We start from the raw sequence: 22210 nt of genomic DNA, 5'->3' as shown, positions 1-22210 counted from the left end.
AGGTGCCTGTGGTTACCAGAGGCATCTGATCTCTTGGAACTGGAGTTGAAGATGATTGTAAGCTGGGTGCTGGGAACTGAACTTGGGTCCTCTGGAAGAGCAGTGTGTACTCTTAACCACTAAGCCATCCCTCCAGCCCCTTAATAGGCCATTTTTTAAAAAAGACATGAAAGTAGGATAGGAAGGGGACTTGTTAGGAAAAAAGGGTCCAGAGGGAGTATAAGGAGGATAAGAGAGGATAACAGGAGATGAATACTATCAAACTATATGAATGTCTGAGCTTTTATATGCACTTCAGATTATACTTACCTAAAGAAACATGATTTCCCTGTTGCAGGTTTTCTCTTATCACTGTTTTTGTTGGTGGCAATTGTTTCTGTTGTTGGAGACAGGGCCTCTCTCCATAGGCTGACCTGGAACTCATTGTGTGGCCAGGCTGGTCTCAAGTTTGCAGCAGCTCTTATGCTTTAGGCTCCTTAGTGCTGTGATCACGGAACTGAGCCACCTGCCTAGAGCTGCGTTTTTTGGTTGGTTTTTTGTTGTTGTTTTGTTTTGTGAAATTTTAAATAGACAATGAAGTAGGTTAACTAAACCCCATTATAGTTTGGTTCATGCAGTCTGTGGATAGTGCTAACCTTCTTGTTGAATGAGTACAAAAGGTATTGGTACACTACATGCTTGTACAACTCTGCAGAGCAGGAATTGTATTTATGCAACCCACAGTTCCCCGTGGTCCCTAGGAAGGGAAAAAAAGGAATGAAGGTGCATATACATTTTGTTTTGTTTTTGCTTTGTTCTATCTCCATTTCCTAAAATTTGCATGTGATTTTTAATAGTAAGGAATTGGCAGTAGGACTGAGAACCAAGTGTTTTCCCCCTTTGTTTCTCTTTTAACACTAAAGAGAAAAGGAAATATTGAAGAGATACAGTGCAGAGATTTATCAGCATCAAAAGATAATTCCAGAGTCGGGGATTTAGCTCAGTAGCTCAGTGATAGAGCTCTTGCCTAGCCAGTGCAAAGCCCTGGGTTTGGTCCTCAGCCCTAGTGGTGGGGAAGATAATAATCCCACTATACTAAGTAAAAATAGACATTTTAAATATGTGTGTGGGGTTTGCTTTCAGCTTTAAAAAATCCATTTGTATATATATAAATTACTAGATTTTCACAAATGTATATACCAAGTTGAAAGGTAGTTGCCAAAACTCAACTTTTAGGTTGCATGGTGATAATTAGGCTTTACGTTTTTCCTTAATTTTTGTTGTACAATGATTATATGCTATTTAAATAATTTTTTAATTAAATTTAAACAGGTTATTTTTAGAGATAAGTGTTCTGAAATTTGTTCTGTTCAAAGTTGTTAAAACTTGAAGTCTAATTTAGTTATATTCTTATCTTAGCCTCCAGCTGCACCAACAAGTAGAAATTATGCAGAAATGAGGGAAAAACTTCGTTTACGGCTGACCAAGAGGAAGGAAGAACAACCCAAGAAAATGGAACAGATCTCAGAACGGGAGGGTGTAGTTGACCATCGGAGAGTGGAGGATTTGTTACAGTTTATAAACAGCTCAGAGGCCAAGCCAGTTAGTAGTAGTCGGGCAGCCAAAAGAGCAAGGCACAAGCAGAGAAAGGTAAGTGACAGCCCTCTCTTTCAGGGCATTCAGGTCCCCATTTCAGAAGGTAGCACTGCTTGACATGCCTGCCTTGGGGTTCTGAGAACCCATCTGTCTCAGCCTCAGTTTTAAAATGTTTTCTCCCTAAATCGTGAGTCTGTAGTAAATTCATGGAGGCTGCCCTGGCCACAGCAGAGCCTCCACCTTTGTGGGCATCTTCTTCCAAAGAGACAGAAGGAAGAGCTTTTGCCATGGGGAGTAGATGGGTCTCTCTGAGGTTTAGAAGCTGAGAATAAGGAGATGCCTTTGGTATGAGACTGTGTTTTGGCCTGCAGTGCCTGTATGTGCCTTTCCAAGCAGACCTCCCACATTCTTGTTCTGACCCACAGGCCCATCTACTTGAAAGACAGTTCATAACTTCTACATTATAAAGGGTAAGGTTAGACAACTGCCCTTGGTTGGAAACAACTGAGCAATTTTCACCTTGAGAGGACATAGCATGTCACCAGAAGTAGACATCTACTTGCCCAAGTTCAGGGCTGTGACAGGACTTGGCCCGTGGGTTAGTATCATTAATAAAATGGAATCTAGCCAGACAGTGGTGGTGCACGCCTTTAATCCCAGCACTCGGGAAGCAGAGGCAGGCGGATCTCTGTGAGTTCAAGGCCAGCCTGGTCTACAGAGCAAGTTCCAGGACAGGCTCCAAAGCTACACAGAGAAACTCTGTTTTGGGGGTGTGTGTGGGGTGTGGTTGTGAAATCTTCACTTGGTGAAACTTCTATCAAGTTGGAAAGGTAGAAATGCACTGGGCCATATTTGCTATGTGGTGCTGAACAGTCCTGAAAGCCCTTTGTCGTTGTGCAAGTCAACATACATTGAGACTGTCTGCCAACGTGGGGAGGGTTTTTTGTTTTTTTTTCTTAATTTCTGGACACGTTTTGTTTGTGTCTTGTTTATGCAGTTCCATGTTAGCATCAGCCCTCACCTGGACAGCTAAGTAGGTCAGGAGCTTATGCAGTCAGTAAGCTGATTCCTTGCCTTGCACATAAAGAAGTGGTTGGCTCTCTGGAACAGCTGCTTTGACTGCTCGAAGCACCTAGCTCTTGGTCAGAGGCTGGCAGCTGCCCTGTGCACAGTAAAGTAAGTGTATGCTTCAGTAGGGAGATGAGATCTTTTTTTTTTTTTTTAGTTTTCCGAGACAGGGTTTCTCTGTGTAGCTTTGCGCCTTTCCTGGAACTCACTTTGGAGACCAGGCTGGCCTCGAACTCACGGAGATCCGCCTGCCTCTGCCTCCCGAGTGCTGGGATTAAAGGCGTGCGCCACCACCGCCCGGCGAGATCTAACAATTCTATAGGGTGAAATAATTGCAAGTAGGTATGACTAAGTTTTTAGTTGTTACTGTCTCTTTCTTTTTCTTTTTTTTTTTCTTTTTTTGGAGCTGAGGACCAAACTCAGGGCCTTGCGCTTGCTAGGCAAGCACTCTACCACTGAGCTAAATCCCCAACCCTGCTGTCTCTTTCAAAGTTTATTTTGCAACATGTGATAGATATCTCAAGTTTCTAGAGTTACTCTTACGTGGAGGGGAGAGATATGTATATAAGTCAAAGGACAACTATTACAGGATGATTTTCCACCATGTGGGGCTTGGTCAAATTAAGATTCATCAGGCAAGTGCCTTTACTTGCTGAGCCACGTTAACAGCCCTGGCAAGTTTTAGAATTCTTACCATGGTTTTAAGCCCTCTTCCCTTTTTTTCATCAACAGCTGGAAGAGAAGGCACGCCTGGAAGCTGAGGCCAGGGCACGGGAGCATCTGCATCATCAGGAGGAGCAAAAGCAGCGGGAAGATGAGGAGGAGGAAGAAGAAGAAGATGAGGAGCAGCGTTTCAAGGAGGAATTTCAGCGGCTTCAGGAGCTTCAGAAATTAAGAGCTGCGAAAAAGAAGAAAAAGGAGCGGCCGAGTAAAGACTGTTCCAAGTTGGACATGCTTGCTAGAAATTTCCAGGCAGCAACAGAGTCTATCTCTAACTCTGAAAACATCCACAATGGCTCAATAGAACAAACTGAAGAACCAGAAACCTCATCTCACTCCCCTTCCAGACACATGAACCACTCAGAACCTAGGCCAGGGCCTGGAGCCAACGGGGATACTACAGACCCCATGGACCCCAGAGACTCCAAGCTTCTGCTACCCAAGGAAGTCAATGGGAAGCAGCACGAGCCTCTTGCATTTCTCTTGGACATGATGCATCATCACAAGGAGGGAAACAGCAAACAAAAGTTAAAGCAGACCAGCAAGACAAGCAATGAGCCAGCCCGAAAGTCCATGGAGCCTCCCAAAACCGTGGAGGTACAGCCCAAGCCCCGGACCCAGCCTGAGTTAAAGCCTAAAGTAGTTGACCTTGCTCTCCTCACAGAGCAGAAGAGAGAGGAGAGGAAGGCCAACAGTAACAACAACAACAAAAAGCAGCTGAGCCACATCAAAGAGGAGAAGCTGAACACTGTCACTCCTGAGCCACCCTCCCCCAGCCAGCTCCTGCAGAATGGCAGGCTGATTCTGGCCAGTTCTCCTCAGCCCAAGGGCAAGAATAAGAAAAATAAAAAGAAGAAAGGAGACAGAACCAGCAGTTCAATTGGTAAATAAAGGTCATAAGGGCTAGTACTGTTCTGTGTGTGTGTGAGCTCTCTACAGGTGGGATGTTGCTTATCTGTGACTTTTCCACCAACAATAATAATTATAGCTGCTACATTATATTTTGAAATAATTTAGACATAAAAAGTGCACAATATTTTATCAATTATTTTGATCTATGGTTAGTTGAATCTATAGGTCAAAACTGGAGGGTAAGGAAGGTGGCAGCTATAACATCCTCCTCCTCCTGGGTCATCTTGGGATGAGGTAATATTTGCCCATTTTTGCCCATCTTAAAGTTAATAAGTTTTGTTATCTTTGTCACAGTGAGTTCCCATGACACTCCAATGCATGGTGTGTGTTCTCAGGTGTTCTTGGATAGTGGGAACTTAATCGATTGTTCACGTGGTTACTGACTTACATGGGTCTAGAACATTCTTGAAGTTGTTGCAGAATTTTCTTTCCTTATACTCTGGTGAAGTATGAACTTCCTGTTTTGTACATAAAGGTAGCATGCTGCATATTCTTTTGCATTTTTCTGGTTTTTCTTTTTAAACTTCATTTATTCTGGGGAGCGCCTTCATATCTGTTCAGAGAACTCTTCCTTGCTCTTTACAGTTGTTTGGAATGTGCTGCAATCTCTTCAGCCATTCTCTTTGGGGAACAGTTAATTGGGTTGTTCCCAGAGCTTTATAATCTCACACAGTGCTGTCCACGTCTGTCTTCCTGACTGCAGGTGTATCTTTAGGATGCTTGCTCAAAAAAGAGAGTTCTGATCAAATGGCAAGTGCACAGTTATTTTGTAGGATGCCTCCATATTCTCCCAGCCTGGAGTAGCGTGCTGGGCTTTTTAACTTTTACCAACCCATTACCTAGAATCACTCTTAGGGGTGGTTTTCATAGGCATTTCCATCTAATTTACAGTGAGGTCAGTAAACTTTTACAAAAAGTTTGCTTGTATGCCTTTTTGTAAATTTTCTATTCATATCTTGTTTTCATTAAGAGGTTCTGTTGTTGTGATAGAGCATCATGACCAAAGCAACTTGTGGAGAAACGATTTATTTCATCTTAGAGCTTGTCGTCTGTCATCCTAAAACGTCAGGGCTGGAACTCAAGGCAAGAACCTGGAGGCAGGAACTGATGCAGAGGCCATAGAGGAGTGCTGCTTACTGGCTTGCTCCTCATGGTGTGCTGAGCCTGCTTTCTTATAATACCCAGGACCACCATCCTAGGGGTAGCAACATCCACACAGTGAACTAGGCCCTCACACATCAATCAATTAAGAAAATGCACTACAGGCTTGCCCACAGGCCAGTCTGGTGGGTCATTTTCTCAGTTGAGATTCCCCTCTTCCAAAATGACTAAACTGTGTCAAGCTGATGTAAAACTATCCAACACGTACCTTTTTCTTGTTTTGTTTTGTTTTTTAACTAGAATTTTGTTATTTGTATTTTAAGGAATCTTTACAAACTAGGGATATGAATTTTTCACCTGTGTCCAAGGCCACCAAGATTTCCTTCTAGTTCCTAAGTTTATTGTGGAGTTGATTTACTGGGAGGAAGATACACACATTTCTCTCTAGTGTTTGTGTGGTTTCTTTTCCCTCCCTCATATAGATCTTGAATACATTTGGGGTTTATTCTTGGGTATGAAGTGAGGTACGGGTCCATTTTTCTCTTTTCCCAAATGGTTACACAATTGTCTTGAAGCATTTATGAAGAAGCTCATCCTGCCCCTGTGGCCTACGGTGCTGCCCTTCTGCAGCAGGTTTTACATGCTCTGGGTCTGTGTCCAGGCTTAGTGATCCATCCTGTGTTTATTGCTCTGAACTATTATTTTTAGATTCTCTCTGTATTTTACGGGCTCTTCTCACCTCTTTGGTTTTTGGGTGGTTTTTGTTTGTTTGTTTTGTTTTGTTTTGTTCTCTTTTGTTTGGTTTGTTGTTTTTTTGTTTAGTTTAGTTTTGTTTTGTTTCTTCAAGACAAGGTTTCTCTGTGTAGTTTTGGTGCCTGTCCTGGATCTTGCTCTGTAGACCAGGCTGGCCTCACATGTGCCACCACTGCCCGGTTATTGGGGGGGGGGGGGGGGATTATGCCACTCTTCTGTATGACTCACAGTGTGTGGAAATGTGGGTTAAGGTAGTGTAACTATAAAGTACATACTGCATTTTGAAACAGTTTTTAAGAAATATCTCCATGTATTTATTTTTCAGTGCTAAGATTAAAACTCATAGCTTGTGCATGTCAAAAAAGCAGCTTACCCCTGAGCTACATCCTTTACCATAATACAGTTTATATATTAATTACAATGTAATGTAATATGTTTCTTTTTAAGTTTTAAAATCTGACTCCTGGCCGGGCGGTGGTGGCGCACGCCTTTAATCCCAGCACTTGGGAGGCAGAGGCAGGAGGATCTCTGTGAGTTCGAGGCCAGCCTGGGCTACCAAGTGAGTCCCAGGAAAGGCGCAAAGCTACATAGAGAAACCCTGTCTCCAAAAACAAAAACAAAAACAAACAAACAAAAAAAAAACAAAAAAAAAAAAACAAAATCTGACTCCTAAAAATATATGTGGCTCAAATTGTATTCCTGTTAGCCAGTGCAGCCTAACTGGTTGGTTATGTGAAACTGTGTTGTGTTTTTTTTTTTTGGGGGGGGGGGGGCGGGGCGGGTTTTTGTACATCACATCCTTTGGTTTACAAAATTGCTTCACTGTTCAAGTCTTGTCAGTCACTGGAGTTTACTGGAGTAGGTATATCATGTGTCTGTAGACAGGGAGGGATGACTGATGTTCACTCCCCCTACTCAACGTGTGTGTGTGTGTGTGTGTGTGTGTGTGTGTGTGTGTGTGTGTGGGATGTTTATTCTGGTGAGATGGCCACTCTGATAATGTGCTGTGTCTCCTTTCCTTCACTTGACAGATGATGTTTTCCTGCCTAAAGACATCGACCTGGACAGTGTGGATATGGATGAGACTGAGAGGGAGGTGGAGTATTTCAAAAGGTAACATGAGGCTTGCGTGTCAGGACATTGTTGAGTTCCTGGTTGCCAAGCTTATCTGGGTTTCCTGTTCCTGTGACCCTCCTGTGAAATTTCTGTCACCCTGGATGAATATCATGAATAGGCCAAATAGCAAACAGCCCCACTCTATCCCCCACCCCATGCCACCCATACACCTGCCTTACATACATACCTCATTCTCCCTCGATTCTTTTCTTTTCTCTGTGTTGATACTGGTGGTTCCCTTGGTGGGCCTGAATCAGCAGGCTCAGTTAACCTAGACCCTCCCAAACCTGCTGCTTCTGATTCTGGCCACCTGTGTTTCTGAATGCCTTGCAGATAACTCTCATATACGTGTGCATTTGAGCGTACCAACATAGCCTTCTTTAAGAAGAAAAGTAGCATTGAAGATACTGGCAGCTTTTCTGGTGGCAAACCTGATTAACCTGATTGGGACCATATTTAAGGATGCTTCATTTACTGTTGAAACCAAGGGTTTCTCTTTGTCGCAGTTCTGACTGTCCTAGAACTCACTCTGTAGACCAGGCTGGCCTCAAACTCACAGAGATCTGCCTCACTCTGCCTCCTGAATGCTGGGATTAAAGGCATATGCCACCACTGCCCAGCGGCTTAAGTATATTTATATAGAGTCCAAAAGAGCTTGTAAGCAAATTAATTGACTCTTTTATTTTTTCAGTGTTTTGTTTTGTTTGTTTGTTTTTTGTTTTTTGGGGGGTTTTTTTGGTTTTTCGAAACAGGGTTTCTCTGTGTAGCTTTGCGCCTTTCCTGGGACTCACTTGGTAGCCCAGGCTGGCCTCGAACTCACAGAGATCCACCTGGCTCTGCCTCCCGAGTGCTGGGATTAAAGGCATGCGCCACCACCGCCCGGCTTTGTTTGTTTGTTTTTAACGACAAGGCCTCCTGTAGTCCAGGCTGGCCTCAAACTCTCTATGTAGCTACTGCTTCTACCTCCTTAATGGTAGGATTACAAGTATACGTTACCATGTCCCACTTAAATTATTAAAGTGTCTGGGCGGGCGGTGGTGGCGCACGCCTTTAATCCCAGCACTCGGGAGGCAGAGCCAGGCGGATCTCTGTGAGTTCGAGGCCAGCCTGGTCTACAAAGCCAGTTCCAGGAAAGGTGCAAAGCTACACAGAGAAACCCTGTCTCAAAAAACAAAAACAAAAAATAATAAAGTATCTGGGCAAGGTTGTTAGATACAAAGTCAATACAGGGGATTCCACTTTGATGTAATGAACTATATGGAGCTCCAGAGGGACCACATAACGGATCTGCATCCTGAAACTTTGAACTTTAGCATCCCTGCTGGATTTGACCCTAGGTGGGGAAGGGAGCTAAAGCTGTTAAGTTCCTTGCTGTCCTGGCATCTGTTCCCAGGATCTTATGGCCAGGAATGTAGGCTGGTGTGAAACCGGTCACCAAACAAATGCCCTGCTGCTAAGCTGCTTCTCCAGCCCCACGTTTAAGGCAGGATCTTAAGTTTCTCAGGCAGGCCTTGAACTCATGATCTTCCTGCCTCAGACTCCAGCATGCCGTAGTTTATAGGTGCTCCACCACCAGTCCCATAGCCGCCTATGTTCCTGGCCTCAAATATCAAGGAACAGATGGATGACAGAAGAGCAAGGAACTAAAGCCAAAGCTAAAAGCTGGGAATTATGATGCATTCCTGTAGTTCCAGCTACCTACCTGGAAAGCTGAGATAAGGTGATAATAAATTGGAGGCTAGCCTTGATTACACGGTAAAAACCTTTCTCCAAAAATAGACACAGGGGATAGAGAGATGGATGACTCATCTGTTAAGAGCTCATAGTGCTCTAGCCCAAAGACCAAGTTCAGTTCTCAGCATTCATGTCAGTAGCTCAAAGCTGCTCTGGGAGACCTCTTCTTTCCTCTGGGCATCTGTACTCGTGTGTATATACCCTGAAACAGACATATAGACCTACAGATAATTAAAAATAAGTAGGTCTTTGAGAAAAATAGAAATAAAACTGGAGAAATGGCTTAGCAGTCAAAAATACTTCCAGCTCCTTTTCCAGAGGACTGGAATTCCAGTTCCCCATATCCACAAGAGTGGCTCAAAATCTGTAACTACAGCTCCAGGAGATCTGACTTCTTCTGGCCTCCACAGGCACACATGTGCATAAATAATCTTTTGTTAAAAATGGAAGATGGTAAGCAAATATATGTTAGTAACCACAAATAAAACGAAAATTTGTGCTCAGGTGCAGTATCTCATAGTTGTATTCTCCGCACTCAGGAAGCTGAGGTAGGATCATTGTAAGTTCAAACCAACCTAGGCTTTATAGTGACTTGCAGGTCAACCTAGACTTGTGTGAGACTCTGCCTCAGAAAACAAAAATTAAATGAACATGATGGAGCACATTTATATACATCAAAACAAAAGTGTCTGTTAGTACAGTGGTTCTTAACCTTCCTAATCCTGTGACCTTTTAATACAGTTGCTTATGTTGTGGTGACTCCCCCAACCATAAATTGATTTTGTTACTACTTCATAAGTATAATTTTGCTACTGTTATAAATTGTGATGTGAATATCTGATATGCAGAATACCTGCTGTGCAACCCCATGAAAGAGTTTATAGGAACCCCCACCAGAGGTCGTGACCTGCCACAGTTTGAGAACCGGTGTATTAAATGATACTAAAAAGCTTGTCTATACATTTATATGCATACTATTTATAAGGCCATACTTGAAATAGACAGACATGGTGTTGCACACCTGTAAAGTGAATTCAAGACCACCCTGATCTACAAAGCAAAATCACTCTGATAGCTCAAAAAAACTACAGAAGAAAAAAGGGAAGTGACAGACAAGCAAAAAGAACTGCAAAATTGCTAGGCATTGTGGCACAGACCTTTTTAATCCCATCATTCAGGAAGCGGGGGCAGACAGATCTCGATGATTATAAGACCAGCCAGGGCTATGTAGTGATACACTTGTCTCAAAACAAAACAAAAAACCAAATAGAACTGCAGTATTGACTAGTGAAGAAACATCCAACTGGTAAAGTGTTGTACTAGTTGAGTGTGATGGCTACTCTTGGTTGTCAGCTTGACTACATGTGGAATTAACTAAAACCTAAGTATATGGGTACATCTGTGAGAGATTGTTTTCTTAATTAAATCATTTGAAATGGCAAGACCCACTTCTAATCTGAATCTTCTGAGGTGGGAAAATCCACCATTAATCTGGGCCACACCTTCTGCTGGCAGCCTATGATATAAGGACTTGGAAGAAGGAAACCCTTTGTCTGCTTGCTCTCACTCTCACTGGCAAGTCCATTCCTTCACTGGCATTAGAGTCTACTTCTTCAGGATTTTGGTGTATACTGAAGACTAGCTGAGACATTCAGCCTCGTGGACTGAACTGGATTCTTGGACTTTGCACTGGTAGACAGCCATTGTTGAACTAGCTGGACCACAGCCTGTAAGTCACTCTAATAAACAACATATATAAATATCCATATCCATATACACACACATCATTACACATTTTTTCAGTTCTGTTCCTCTAGAACAAAGAGAAAGGACAAAAAAAAAAAAAAAAATCTGTAGGAAACAGTTCCCTACCTGGGAACTAGATCACTAAGCAGGTAAAGGCACTTGCTGCCAAGTCTGACAACTTGAATTCAATTCCTAGAACCCACATGGAAGAAGGAGAGAACCAATTCCTGCAAGTCTTCCTCTGACTTCTACACTGGGACCTTGACACACATATATAAGAAAGAAGGAAGGAAAGAAAAATGTCTAAAAAGGAAAACAAACAAAAAGACCTCACTGGAGCTGGAGAGATGGCTTAGCGGTTAAAAGCATTTGTTACTCTTGGAGAGGACCTGAGTTCATTTCCCAGCCCTCATATTGTGGTTCACAGTCTATAACTCCATTTCCAGAGGATCCAGTGACCTCTTCTAGCCTACTTGGGCACCAGGCATGCATATAGTGCACATAAAAACATGCAGACAAAACACACATACACATAAAATTTAAAAAAAAAAAAATGAAGACCTTACCCACAGATCCTGTTTAAAGACAGTTAAAGTTAACATCATAAAGCTATTGAATTTCCCAGGTTTTATCTGTAGGCTTAAATTCCAAGAATGATCAGTGTATCAGAGTTCTTTAGAGGAACAGAACTGATAGAATGAATATGGATATAAAGAGAGGGTTTATAAGAGTGGTTTACAGGCTGTGGTGCTGCTCGTCCCACAATGGCTGTCTCCCAACAGAAAGGCCACAAAACTGGATGTCTCAGCAGTCCCAATGTGGTACTAGAGCCTCAGAGGATTCCTAAAGAACTGCTAGTCTGCAGTCTATGTTGCAGTCCTGAAGAATTGAGTTCTGTTACCAGTAAAGGAATGCTTTATCAACAAGATAGATTGACTTGCTAGCCAGAGTGAGAGCAAGCAGGTAAAAAGCAGTTTTCCTCCTCTTATGTCCACTAAAAAGTATGGCCCAGACTTAGCGTGGGTCTTTCTACCTCAAATAAACCAATCAAGAAAATCTCTCATGGGAGTACCCAGCTGCTTGGGGTTTAGTTGATTCTTAATACAGTCAACCAAGATTAGGCATTACAGTCATGAATCTTGCGTTTCTAAAGCATGTTAGAATAAGTTGTGACTGAGTCATGGAGAGGAGGTTGTGCAGTAGCACCAAGGAGCAGAATTCAGCAGCCCCTGGTAGAGACAGACACAGATGGATATATGTGAAGTGCTACCTATTTAAAGTTTAAAGCAAGCAGAATGGGAGTGCTTAGTGTAACGTGCCTACCAGAAATGCAGCAGCTTTTTCTTCTAGGCATCTGCCTAAGAAATGGTTGCCAGCTCATGTGGCCTCACACACATGCCTTTCTGTTCATTTTGTTTGTAATCAGCAAAAACTTTATGTCCCTCCAGTAGAATTCCACTCCAGATTAAGAACAACTGTCTGCAGTGCAGCACCAAGGAAGGTTTTCCACAGCAGCATACAAAGCGACCAGGTAGCATAAGACACATGTTGCCAGATTACATGTGCATTCATCCACTGACAGACCTTTATCACTATTTCTTGGTGCTGAGGCAAGATGAGGCTTGGCCGTACAGGGCAGGAAAAGGTGTGTCACTGAGTCTTGACTGAGGTGACCCACCATGTGTTGGTACTGATAATTTCCATACCAGCTGGCCATGTGCTTTTCATGAACTATGGCTCAATAAAGTAGGTTTTTAAATTGTTGGGTATAAGGAGTATAATTCAGATGGTAGAATGCTCTGGATTAAGCCCCCAGCACTGCATAAAACCAGACATGAAGGAGATGCATACCTATAATCCCAGCACTTGAGATGTAGAGACAGGAGAACCAGAATTCAAGGTCATTGTCAAGAACATGGTGAGTTGAAGGCTATCACTCAAGAAATAAAATGTTCACAGAAGGAAATGTATGTTTTATAAAACTATAAAAAAGACAAGGAAGTTACTGCTATGAAAAGCCAAGATGCTTCTGAGAGAAGAAGGAAGGACTGAGACCAAGGAAGTATTGGGGGTTGGTTGTCATGACCTGTGGCTTGGTGGCCGATGGATTGTGTGCCTGACTTTCAGTTGTCAGGACAGCAGGGGATGCACTGAGGCTGTCAGTAGGGTTTCTGCATTCTAGTATCGTTATGCGTTGCAGTCATTTGTGTGTGCTACATTTTACAAAAAGGAACCTACTTTCCCTACCCAGTTTAGAGTTGTAGAAGCCTTCCATTAAGATGTTTGATGGCCATACAGAAGAAAAAGCCCAGAAACAGGTTCATGAAAGCACTGGGTTTGGTGTGAGGCACAAGATGGATTGGCAGATTGCTTTAGAAATGAAGGTCTTTATAGATGGGGCTGCAAAGTTGTTCATCCAAAAGGAAAAACTGAAATTAGATTGGATACCCACTCCACACCATTCTGTTTTTAGGTCTTTTTTTTTTTCCTTTTTTTTTTTTTTTTTTTCCCTAGACAGGATTTCTCTGTAGTTTTGGTGCCTGTCCTGGATCTGGCTCTGTAGGCCAGGCTGGCTCTGCCCCCCAAGTGTTGGTATTAAAGGCATGCGCCACTACCGCCCGGCCAGGTCTTTTTTTCTTTTTTTAATGAGACGGGATTTCTCTGTGTAGCCCTGGCTTTCCTGTAGACCAGGCTAGCTTTGAATTCTCAGAGATCCTCCTGCCTCTGCCTCTTGAGTGCTGAGATTAAAGGTGTGCTCCACCACCACCCTTCCACACCATTTGAAAGACCAGTGTCTCATGAGTTAAGATTTTATATATATTTTATGTGCATTGGTGTAAGGGTGTCAGATTCCCCTGGAACTGGAATTACAGACAGTTGTGAGCTGCCTTGTAGGTGCTGGGAATTGAACCTGGGTCCTCTGGAAGAGCAGCCAGTACTCTTAACCACTGAGCCATCTCTCCAGCCCAGGGGTTAAGATTTTAAATGTCAAAAGCAAACTTTTGGCTGGGATACAGGTGTAATGCAGAAAAACCTGGGTTTGTTTCTCAGCACTAACTCCCTGCAAAATAGAACCTTTTTATTTGGAAGAAAATTAATGTTTCTGAACTCAGAATAGGGAAAGGTTTCTTATATTTGAGCCATAACCTGGGTGCAGAGGTACGTTCGGAACCTACAGTTCCTTCTTCTAGGAGGCTGAGGTAGGGGGCTCACTTGACTTAAGTCTGGGCAACTAAGCTAGATCCCATCTCAAAATAAGAGCCTGGTAAATGATACTACTTCAGTAGCAAGAATTTGTCTTAAAGGAAGTGAGGGAAAATAATATTTACCAGAACATTATGCAGGTTTGAGTCCGGAGTTATGAAGAGGAATGAAACAATGTCATTTGAAGAAAGACAGCTGAAACTAAATATTAGCAGAGTAATTAATTCACCTGCGAAGATGTTAGAGTAAAACCATTTGTATACTGATTTAAAAGAAATTTTAAAGGAAGATTATAGAACACTGTAAAACAAACCAATTAGAAGCTAACACAATCCCACAGTGTATGTGTGGGCAGTGAACACAAGGCAGGGGTTTGAGGGAGTGAAGCAGGGCCAGGCAGCTCTCAACAGTTCCCAGGAGGAGTTTGACAGGACCTAGTATGAAGGAAGTACCTTCCATGTAGCACAGAAGGTAGCAAGAACCACTTATGTAGTACCATCTGCCTATTCTCTATAAGACTTAACAGCCAAACAACTGAACAGACTTGCCTGGTGGAGGAAGCTCAGCCATAACATTGAATAGAAGAAACAATAAGGTTAAAATAAAAAAAAAGTACTCAGTATGATTCAGCATGCAGATGGTCAAACAATACAGCCAGACCACTGCTGAGAATATGCACACAGAGGTCCTAGAGCTGCCAAGTATGATGAGGCCCCACCTCAAATGTCAGGACAGCAAGGGCTTCATTGTGGCATTCACCGGGGCTTCTGCATCCTGGTACCCTATATATACATGTGTGTGGTACATGCAGGATGGGGTCCAGTGACAGAAAACCCAATTAGGTAGATCTTGGATGTGGGTGGGGCTATCCACTTGCTGGGTCTGGGGGTCTTTTGGGAAGCAGCTTGTGTTGTGTGCTCTTGAGCCTCTGATAAGCTTTGCCTTGGAAAGAACTTGTTCTCTGAATGTTTTGGGGCATCTTTTTTTTTTTTTTTTAAGATTTATTTTTATTTTGTGTGCTTTGGTGTTTTGCCTCCATGTGTCTGTGTGAAGGTATCAGGTCTCCTGGCACTGGAGTTACAGATAGTTGTGAGCTGCCATGTGGGTGCTGGGAATTGAACCTGAGTCCTTTGGAAGAGCAGCCAGTGCTCTTAACCTCTGAACCATCTCTCCAGCCTATTTAAGGAGTGAGATGCCCCCACTTCTTTTCTTTTTGGTTTTTCAAGACAGTTTCTCTGTGTAGCCTTGGCTGTCATAGAACTAGCTCTGTAAATCAGGCTAGCATCATACAGAGATCTGTCTGCTTCTGCCTCCCAAGTGCTGAAGTTAGAGCATTCTTACTGCTCTTAGAGCCCATACGTGTTGGAGACAATTGGACAGAAGATAGTAGAGGTGTAGAAAGTTAGCTCCAGGGGAAAGGAGTTTGGATTCTGGAGCTGAGATGGCACAGCCTTTGCCTGGCAGAGACTTGTTCTTTATCTGAACACAGGCCACAAAATGTACAGCACATAGCTGGGCAGCCACAGGTATCTGGTTGAATGATTGGACCACAGGTTAAACACAAACATTCAAACCACTTGAAAACTATCATTTTAGGTTTCATTATAATTTCTGCTCCCCAAATCAGAGCTGGCATGGTGAGAATAAGAAATTATGCAGGAGTCTTTAAACAAAGAAAATACTCTTTCTATCATTAATATACAAATTGACCATCGTTGCCTGAGAAACAGGGCAAAGGGTGGTCCTTTTTTTAAAGATTTATTTTTAATTTTTGCTGTGTGTATATACATGTGGGAATGCCCCCAGTGGATAGAAGAGCATATCAGATGCCCTGGAGCTGGAGTTACAGGAAGTTGTGAACCACCCAGAGTAGGTATTAGGAACCAAATATGGGTCTTCTGGAAGAGCGGTTATGCATTAATCACTGGGCCATCTCTACATCCCCAAAGGGTGATCTTTTTTCAGATTAGCTTCCAGTGTTTGTGGCTCAGAGCACAGAGCTGGCAGGTGGTTCAAGCCTAAAGGCCTTCATGTACGAAGGACATGCCTTCTTGGAGCGGAGGACTGGAATGTTGTAATCTGTCTTGTAAGTTCTTATTTTGTGAATAGGTTTAAGACAGGCCAAAACCTCAACATTACACGTGGGCTTAGCCATTGCCTTTGATTCACTCCATTCGATGCAGGCTGTGGGCCATACTCAGCCTGCCCTTGGTCCTGTGTGACTGCTGAGCTAAGAGAATATGCACATTGAAGCAGTTGGGGAACAAATATTTTTGGACACACAAAAATTATACAGGCTTTGAATTTCATTCACAGGAACATCAGAGACATCAGCTGAGTCTGTGTGGCCATGGGCCCCTGTGTGTCATTGAAGCAAGGTGCCAGATTGCCATAGACTATAGGGCCTAACAAAGCTTGTAGCACTTTCTGGTCAGTTACAGAAGTTTTGTAATAGTTACAGAAGTGTTGGCTCCTGGCAACCTCATCCTTAAGCTTAGCAGCGTGCTCTTCCTAGCATCTCTTGTGGCACAAGGTCCCAGTCAAGTGGCATCTAGTTGTGACTCTTCTGCATCCCCAGCCACAGTGATCAAAGTGCCTTCCTGAGAGTCATAGGTGCTGTGGAGGCTGAGCCAGCTTGTGACTTCTTTCCCAGAACATATTTGTTGTTTTGAGTGAGTTCATGCTGTTGACCAAGACTGTGAGGTGTATATCACAGGAAGACCTGCTGCAGTACTGCCTGGAGTCCTGCCTCTTGTGTGGTATCTTCTGGCCTGATGCTGCCCAACAGTTCCAACCTCCTCCTGGGCAGCAGGCTATGACTTGGGTAGTGGCTTAGACAGAGCATCAGAATCTACGTCAGTCCTTAGGAGCCTCTGGGATAGGGAAGTAACAGCCCCTTAGCCCTTTGTTCAGGCAGAATAGTAACTGATGTCAGCTGCTCTTAGATGGTCCCATGGGAAGAGCTTCAGTGATGCTTGGTCTACACTGTCTTTCTACATGAAGCACTGATTTTTCTACACTATCTTCTCTTTCCCCTGAACACAGTATCAAGTGACAGAAAGCACCAGAAGATACACAAGCCGCTTGGCCAGTGTCCTGAAAGTGGGACCACTCCTCCAAGCACAGAGACTTGACCTCAGACCTCACTGAGCCTCTCCATTGAATTGTTAGCAAGAGTCAGAGGTTGGCGTGGTGGTTGCCAGAGTGGGTTGAGGCTCTGTCCTGTGACAATTTGCCATTTTGTTTCACCAGGTTTTGCTTGGACTCTGCTAGACAGAACCGACAAAGACTGTCCATCAACTGGTCCAACTTTAGCTTGAAGAAAGCCACCTTTGCTGCCCACTGAATGAGGACTGCCTGGAGAGGGATATATGGGAGGCAGCTGGGCTGCGCCACTCAAGAGCCAAGCCCTTCGGTAGCTCCCCAGAGCTTCGGTACCCACCCAGGGTGTGTAGGGCGGGATGCCGTGGCCTGAGACCCCCCAGACCGAGAACTTGCTGCTCGACCTGCGTTGTTAGCTTGTGTGCGTGTAGTCTGTGAGTGAGACTTCTTTGATTGTAGCTCTGTGCTGTCGGAATGGAACAGTAGTTCCCGCCAATTCCTCCACCACCACGGTCTCAGAGGCCTGGGCCGTGGCCAGAGACGAGTTTGCATCATCCACGTGGCTCTGTCGCCTCTGCATCTCGCCCTGTCCTGTCATCTGTCCCCGCCGGGGTGTCAGCCATCCCTCAGCTCCCATGTGCCCTGTGTCCCACCCAAGGCGGGCTGGGCGGGCAGGCCTCCTTTGTACTCTTTCACAATCTACTGTTTCCGAGTGTACACGTTGCGCTGTTTGTGTTTGACCCCCTGACTTGTAGCCAGCTTGTGTAAGACCCCTTGCAGAATGAGAACGTTAAAAACAAGAAACCCACCCAGTACTCACACCATCAAGTCTGTTCTAGAGCGTACAACCGTATTAACACGGAGGCCTGCCTGGCTACTTTTTTAACATATTGTTAAGTAATATTAAAATCATGTCTTTCTTTTTGAAAGATGGAATACATTAGTACAGCAGGAGACCCAGTCTGGTTGCTTTCTGCTGGGGACGATGGGTGTGGTGGGAGGTAACAAATGAGTAATATTCGTTCCCAGAGAGCCAAGGCTACCACCTCCAAAGTCACTTTCTGATGTCCCCAGGTCTCAGGGTTCCTGGTACCCTCAGTTGTCTTCTGGACACGAAGTTGGCACAGGTACCAGAACAGAGCAGTCAGCAGGACACAACAGCCAGCCAAATGATTAGGCTTCATGTGCTCATGCCAAGAAGTACCAGGAAGATTCAAGATGGGGTGATGGGTTATACCCAGGTTACTGGGACATGGAGTGGAGACAGCCTTTGTAGCATGGAACAAAGGGTTACCTATGGCCTTGTATGCAAGTGCCTGTCCACATTTTGGGGAGGAGAAGGGATTGTGGTCTGTAGTAAAATGATAAATAAGGGACACTTAATTGGGTTAAAGTTAGGAACAAAGTAAATGGTATTGAAAAGAGAAAAAGGAATCCTGGCTTGGTTAGTCCCATTTTTATTCCTTCAGGCAGTTAACAGCTCACAGTTACTTCTGGGTTGTTTAGTTTTCACTCACCTCAGCACACTACATGGTTCATACTTTTCCAGCATTGAGGCATCCAGCGCCCAGGAGATGACTGAGAGCTGAGGTGGGAAGATCATCAGGCCTAGAGTGACATTGACAAGCTGGTAGAAGCCAGTTGTGGGAGGGAGGGGACAGTAGGTCCTAGCCTTCTGGAGATTTTACACCAGAGAACAGGAAGTAAATCAGTACCCAGAGGAGGTGTGGAATAGGTTGCCTTCTTTTCTTTTGTTTTCCAGGTGAGAAAGCAGCACATCCCTGTGTTCCTGGGATAGTTCAACAAAGAAAAGCAGGCAGGGCTGTGACCTCGCATGAACAGTGTTCTTGAAAGGGCAAAGATTCTGGTTCTGTCCCCAGAGATACTGGTTTTGTCTCCTGGTTGAGGAAGTGGCTAGGGAGGCCTAACATTGGGCTTGCCTCCCAGGGGAGATCCCAGAAACTACCTCTCTGGCCCTCCACTTCTTCCATTGGAACCAAGCACCTAACAAGAGGAACCCAGGGTTTCCAGCTATAGCATCAGCAGGAATTGTTGGCACTATACTGATGATGGGAAAAGCTGGGTGCCCCAACAAGCAAGTACCATGTTGGAGCCCAGAGATACTCAGAAGCACTTATACATCCACAGTGGTATGCTTCAGGCGAGTTCCTCATGCTTTCTATCCATATGCCATTCACCACCAGGAATGAGCTTCCTATTTCCCTGGAAACTTCAAGTTTCTTTGGCTCTATCATCAGGGGTTTCTAACTTGACAGTTTGAGGAACCAAAAGTAGAAGATGAAGCCTCTGTACTCAGTTGATGGAGAGGGGAGAGTAGGTGAGGGCTAATCCTGAGGGCAACTCTTTCGGTGGCTGCAGAGGCTGCTAGGATGCCTGCAGCTCAGCAGAGTGGTCATTCCACTTCTAGATGGGGAACCAAAGCCCAAAGTATGCATTGGCCAAGGGAGGCTGAAGACTTCCTGCCAGAGCCTGTGGGCAGGCTCCAGGGGAGCTTCATGTTTCACTATTTCCATTACTCAATATAAACCTGAAATGAAATAAGGTAACAGCTGGAAAGAAACACTAACTGGAAATTTTTCCATTGGAATTTATATTCTGCCTTAGCTACTTTTCTGTTGTTATAATAAGACACCATGACCAAGGTAACTTATAGAAAACGGTGTTTAATTTGGGGCTCACAGTTTCAGAGGGTTAGAGTCTGCGACTGTCATGCAGGGAATATGGCAGCAGGCAGGTAGGGGAATGGCGCTAGAGCTGAGCTGAAGAGACACTGGGAATGGTGCTAGTCTTTGGAAACCTTAAAGCCCTCCCCCATGACACACCTGCCCAACAAGGCCACACCTCCTAATCCTCCTGGAATAGTTCTACCAACTGGGGGCCAAGTACTCAAATATGAACCTATTTGGGAACCATTCTCATTCAAACCACCCATGCCACTAAAGAGAATAGAACACCAAAACACATTAATGAAAAGGCATGGATCATTTCCTTTCCCCATTAAATCCATCTTGCTTTTTGTATCTGCTGAGCAGGTGTGAGTAAGGCTTGAATTTAGATGGCAAGTCTCAGTATCTGCCCTTCATGGTTTGAGGCGATACATTCTGAATGTGTCTCTGAGTAGCATTGGCACTGTTAACTTGGTATCTTTTGGAGTAAGTAGTTCTCTCTAAGTCAAGGATTTTCTAAGGTGAGCATTTGATAAACTTCAAATCTAAGTAGCAACAAACTCTACAGTGGCCCCCTCATTCCACAAAACATGACAGCAAATTTGTTTTCTAAAAGGATTTTTGTTTCAAGACAGGGTTTCTGTATGTAGCCCTGGCTGTCCTGGAATTCACTCTGGAGACCAGGCTGGCCTCGAACTCACTGAGATCTACCTGCCTTTGCCGCCCGAGGGTGTGTGCCACCACAGACAGCTCATTTTTTAAAACTCATTCAAGGAGGGAGGGAAGCATAACACATAATGAAATTAGCAGCAACACCTACACACAACCTACAAGGGTTTTGTTGTTCTTTTGTTTAAGATTGAGTCCATTTCCAATTCCTGGGCTGATTTGAATATTTCCTGGGTTGGCACTATAATAGATTTAGACACCATGCCTGGCAGTGCATCTGTGGCAGTGAGAAGGAGAAGCAGTCATGCTCACAATTTGTCTGTTTTAAACAGAAAGACTTACAACTGGTCAACTGAAAATGCCTTGGTTTTACTGTAGTCCCAGACTAGTATTGTTCTGGATCCACCTCCATGGGGAATATGGTATGTATTGAGAGATGAATAAGAAATTTGGGCCGGGTGGTGGTGGCGCACGCCTTTAATCCCAGCACACGGGAGGCAGAGGCAGGCAGATCTCTGTGAGTTCGAGGCCAGCTTGGTCTACAAAGCGAGTTCCAGGAAAGGCGCAAAGCTAAACAGAGAAACCCTGTCTCGAAAAAACAAAACAAACAAAAAAAAAAAAAAAAAGAAAGAAAAGAAATTTGGTTACTTGCTGGCACATGCTCATACATACACTGAACAAGGGCCCTAGGAGGGACCAGTCTTGCAGACTCCTCCTGCCATACAGTGTTTTCCATATGAGTAGCACATGACCGACAAGCCTGGAGAGCCCTTGGAGGGCATGGTTTCTGCCTGAAGGAAGTTTCCACATCTCAGCACTGTAGAAAAACCAACGAGTCCATGGATGGATAGAGGAAGAGAAGTACTGTGGCTCAGGTTCTGGAGATGAGACAAGCTAATGGCCACCAAGGCCTTTGGCTCAATCATTTGCATGTTACATGGATCCAAGCAGCAGGTCACCTGAAGACAGCAAGACTTTCTCAGCATTTCTCTTAAACAGGATGGGAAGACACTGTAATGTGAAGAAGTCCCATGCAAAATGGTATATGAAAGACTGGTAACAAATGGTTAAACATTTTTCAAAGGTATGGATAGACCAAAAAAAAAAAAAAATTAGTTGATAGCAGCAGGCAAGTCTCCAGTCAAAACACTGGGAGGAAGTAGATGTTCTTTAGAGCAGATCCATATTTGGGTACATAGGCAACCATCCCTTTACTTCTGAGTAGTAAGTACAATATAGTTGCTTTCTGGGACTGGCCATTTGTTTTGGTTTTGTTCTTTTTAGAGACAAGGTTTCTCTGTGTAGCCCTGGCTATTTTGGAACTCACTCTATAGACCAGGCTGGCCCCGAACTCAACAAATCTGCCTGCTTCTGCCTCTGCCTCCCCCTTCCCAAGTGCTGGGATTAAAGGTGTGTGTGTTCCACCATGCTAAGGTTTTAGAGACTGGTCATTTGTGAAAGGCACCAGGGGTTATTACAGATGAAAGCTTGAATATGGCCTGGTTGTTAAAGTGTAGGAATTTTTCTTTTTCTTTTTTTTCTTTTTTTTTTTTTTTTTTTTTTTTTTTGGTTTTTTGTTTTGTTTTTTTTGTTTGTTTTGTTTTTTTTCGAGACAGGGTTTCTCTGTGTAGCTTTGTGCCTTTCCTGGGACTCACTTGGTAGCCCAGGCTGGCCTCGAACTCACAGAGATCCACCTGGCTCTGCCTCCCCAGTGCTGGTATTAAAGGCGTGCGCCACCACCGCCCGGCTAGGAATTTTGCTTTTGTTTTTGCCTTTTGCCCCTGCACTTAGGGCACCAGTGTGTCCTCAGAAGGGCATCACCC

The 22210-nt window shown here is 44.0% G+C and overlaps 1 protein-coding gene across 8 annotated transcripts in view; it reads left to right on the top strand.

The window, feature by feature from the left end:
- Window positions 1–17985, top strand: part of Fam193a (family with sequence similarity 193 member A) — a 123610-nt gene extending 105625 nt beyond the window's left edge. For all 8 annotated transcript variants that reach the window (XM_076546978.1, XM_076546977.1, XM_076546976.1 and 5 more), the window contains 4 exons: window positions 1399–1629; window positions 3376–4246; window positions 7161–7242; window positions 17182–17985. In XM_076546978.1, coding sequence (XP_076403093.1) covers window positions 1399–1629; window positions 3376–4246; window positions 7161–7242; window positions 17182–17275 — 1278 coding nt within the window. In that variant the 3' untranslated portion in view covers window positions 17276–17985. The remainder of the gene's footprint in view (window positions 1–1398; window positions 1630–3375; window positions 4247–7160; window positions 7243–17181) is intronic.
- The last annotated feature ends 4225 nt before the right edge of the window (window positions 17986–22210 follow it).

This window comes from Peromyscus maniculatus, chromosome 10 (assembly GCF_049852395.1).
Source record: "Peromyscus maniculatus bairdii isolate BWxNUB_F1_BW_parent chromosome 10, HU_Pman_BW_mat_3.1, whole genome shotgun sequence".
Taxonomy (NCBI): domain Eukaryota; kingdom Metazoa; phylum Chordata; class Mammalia; order Rodentia; family Cricetidae; genus Peromyscus; species Peromyscus maniculatus.
This window is presented reverse-complemented; position numbering and strand designations above follow the sequence as displayed.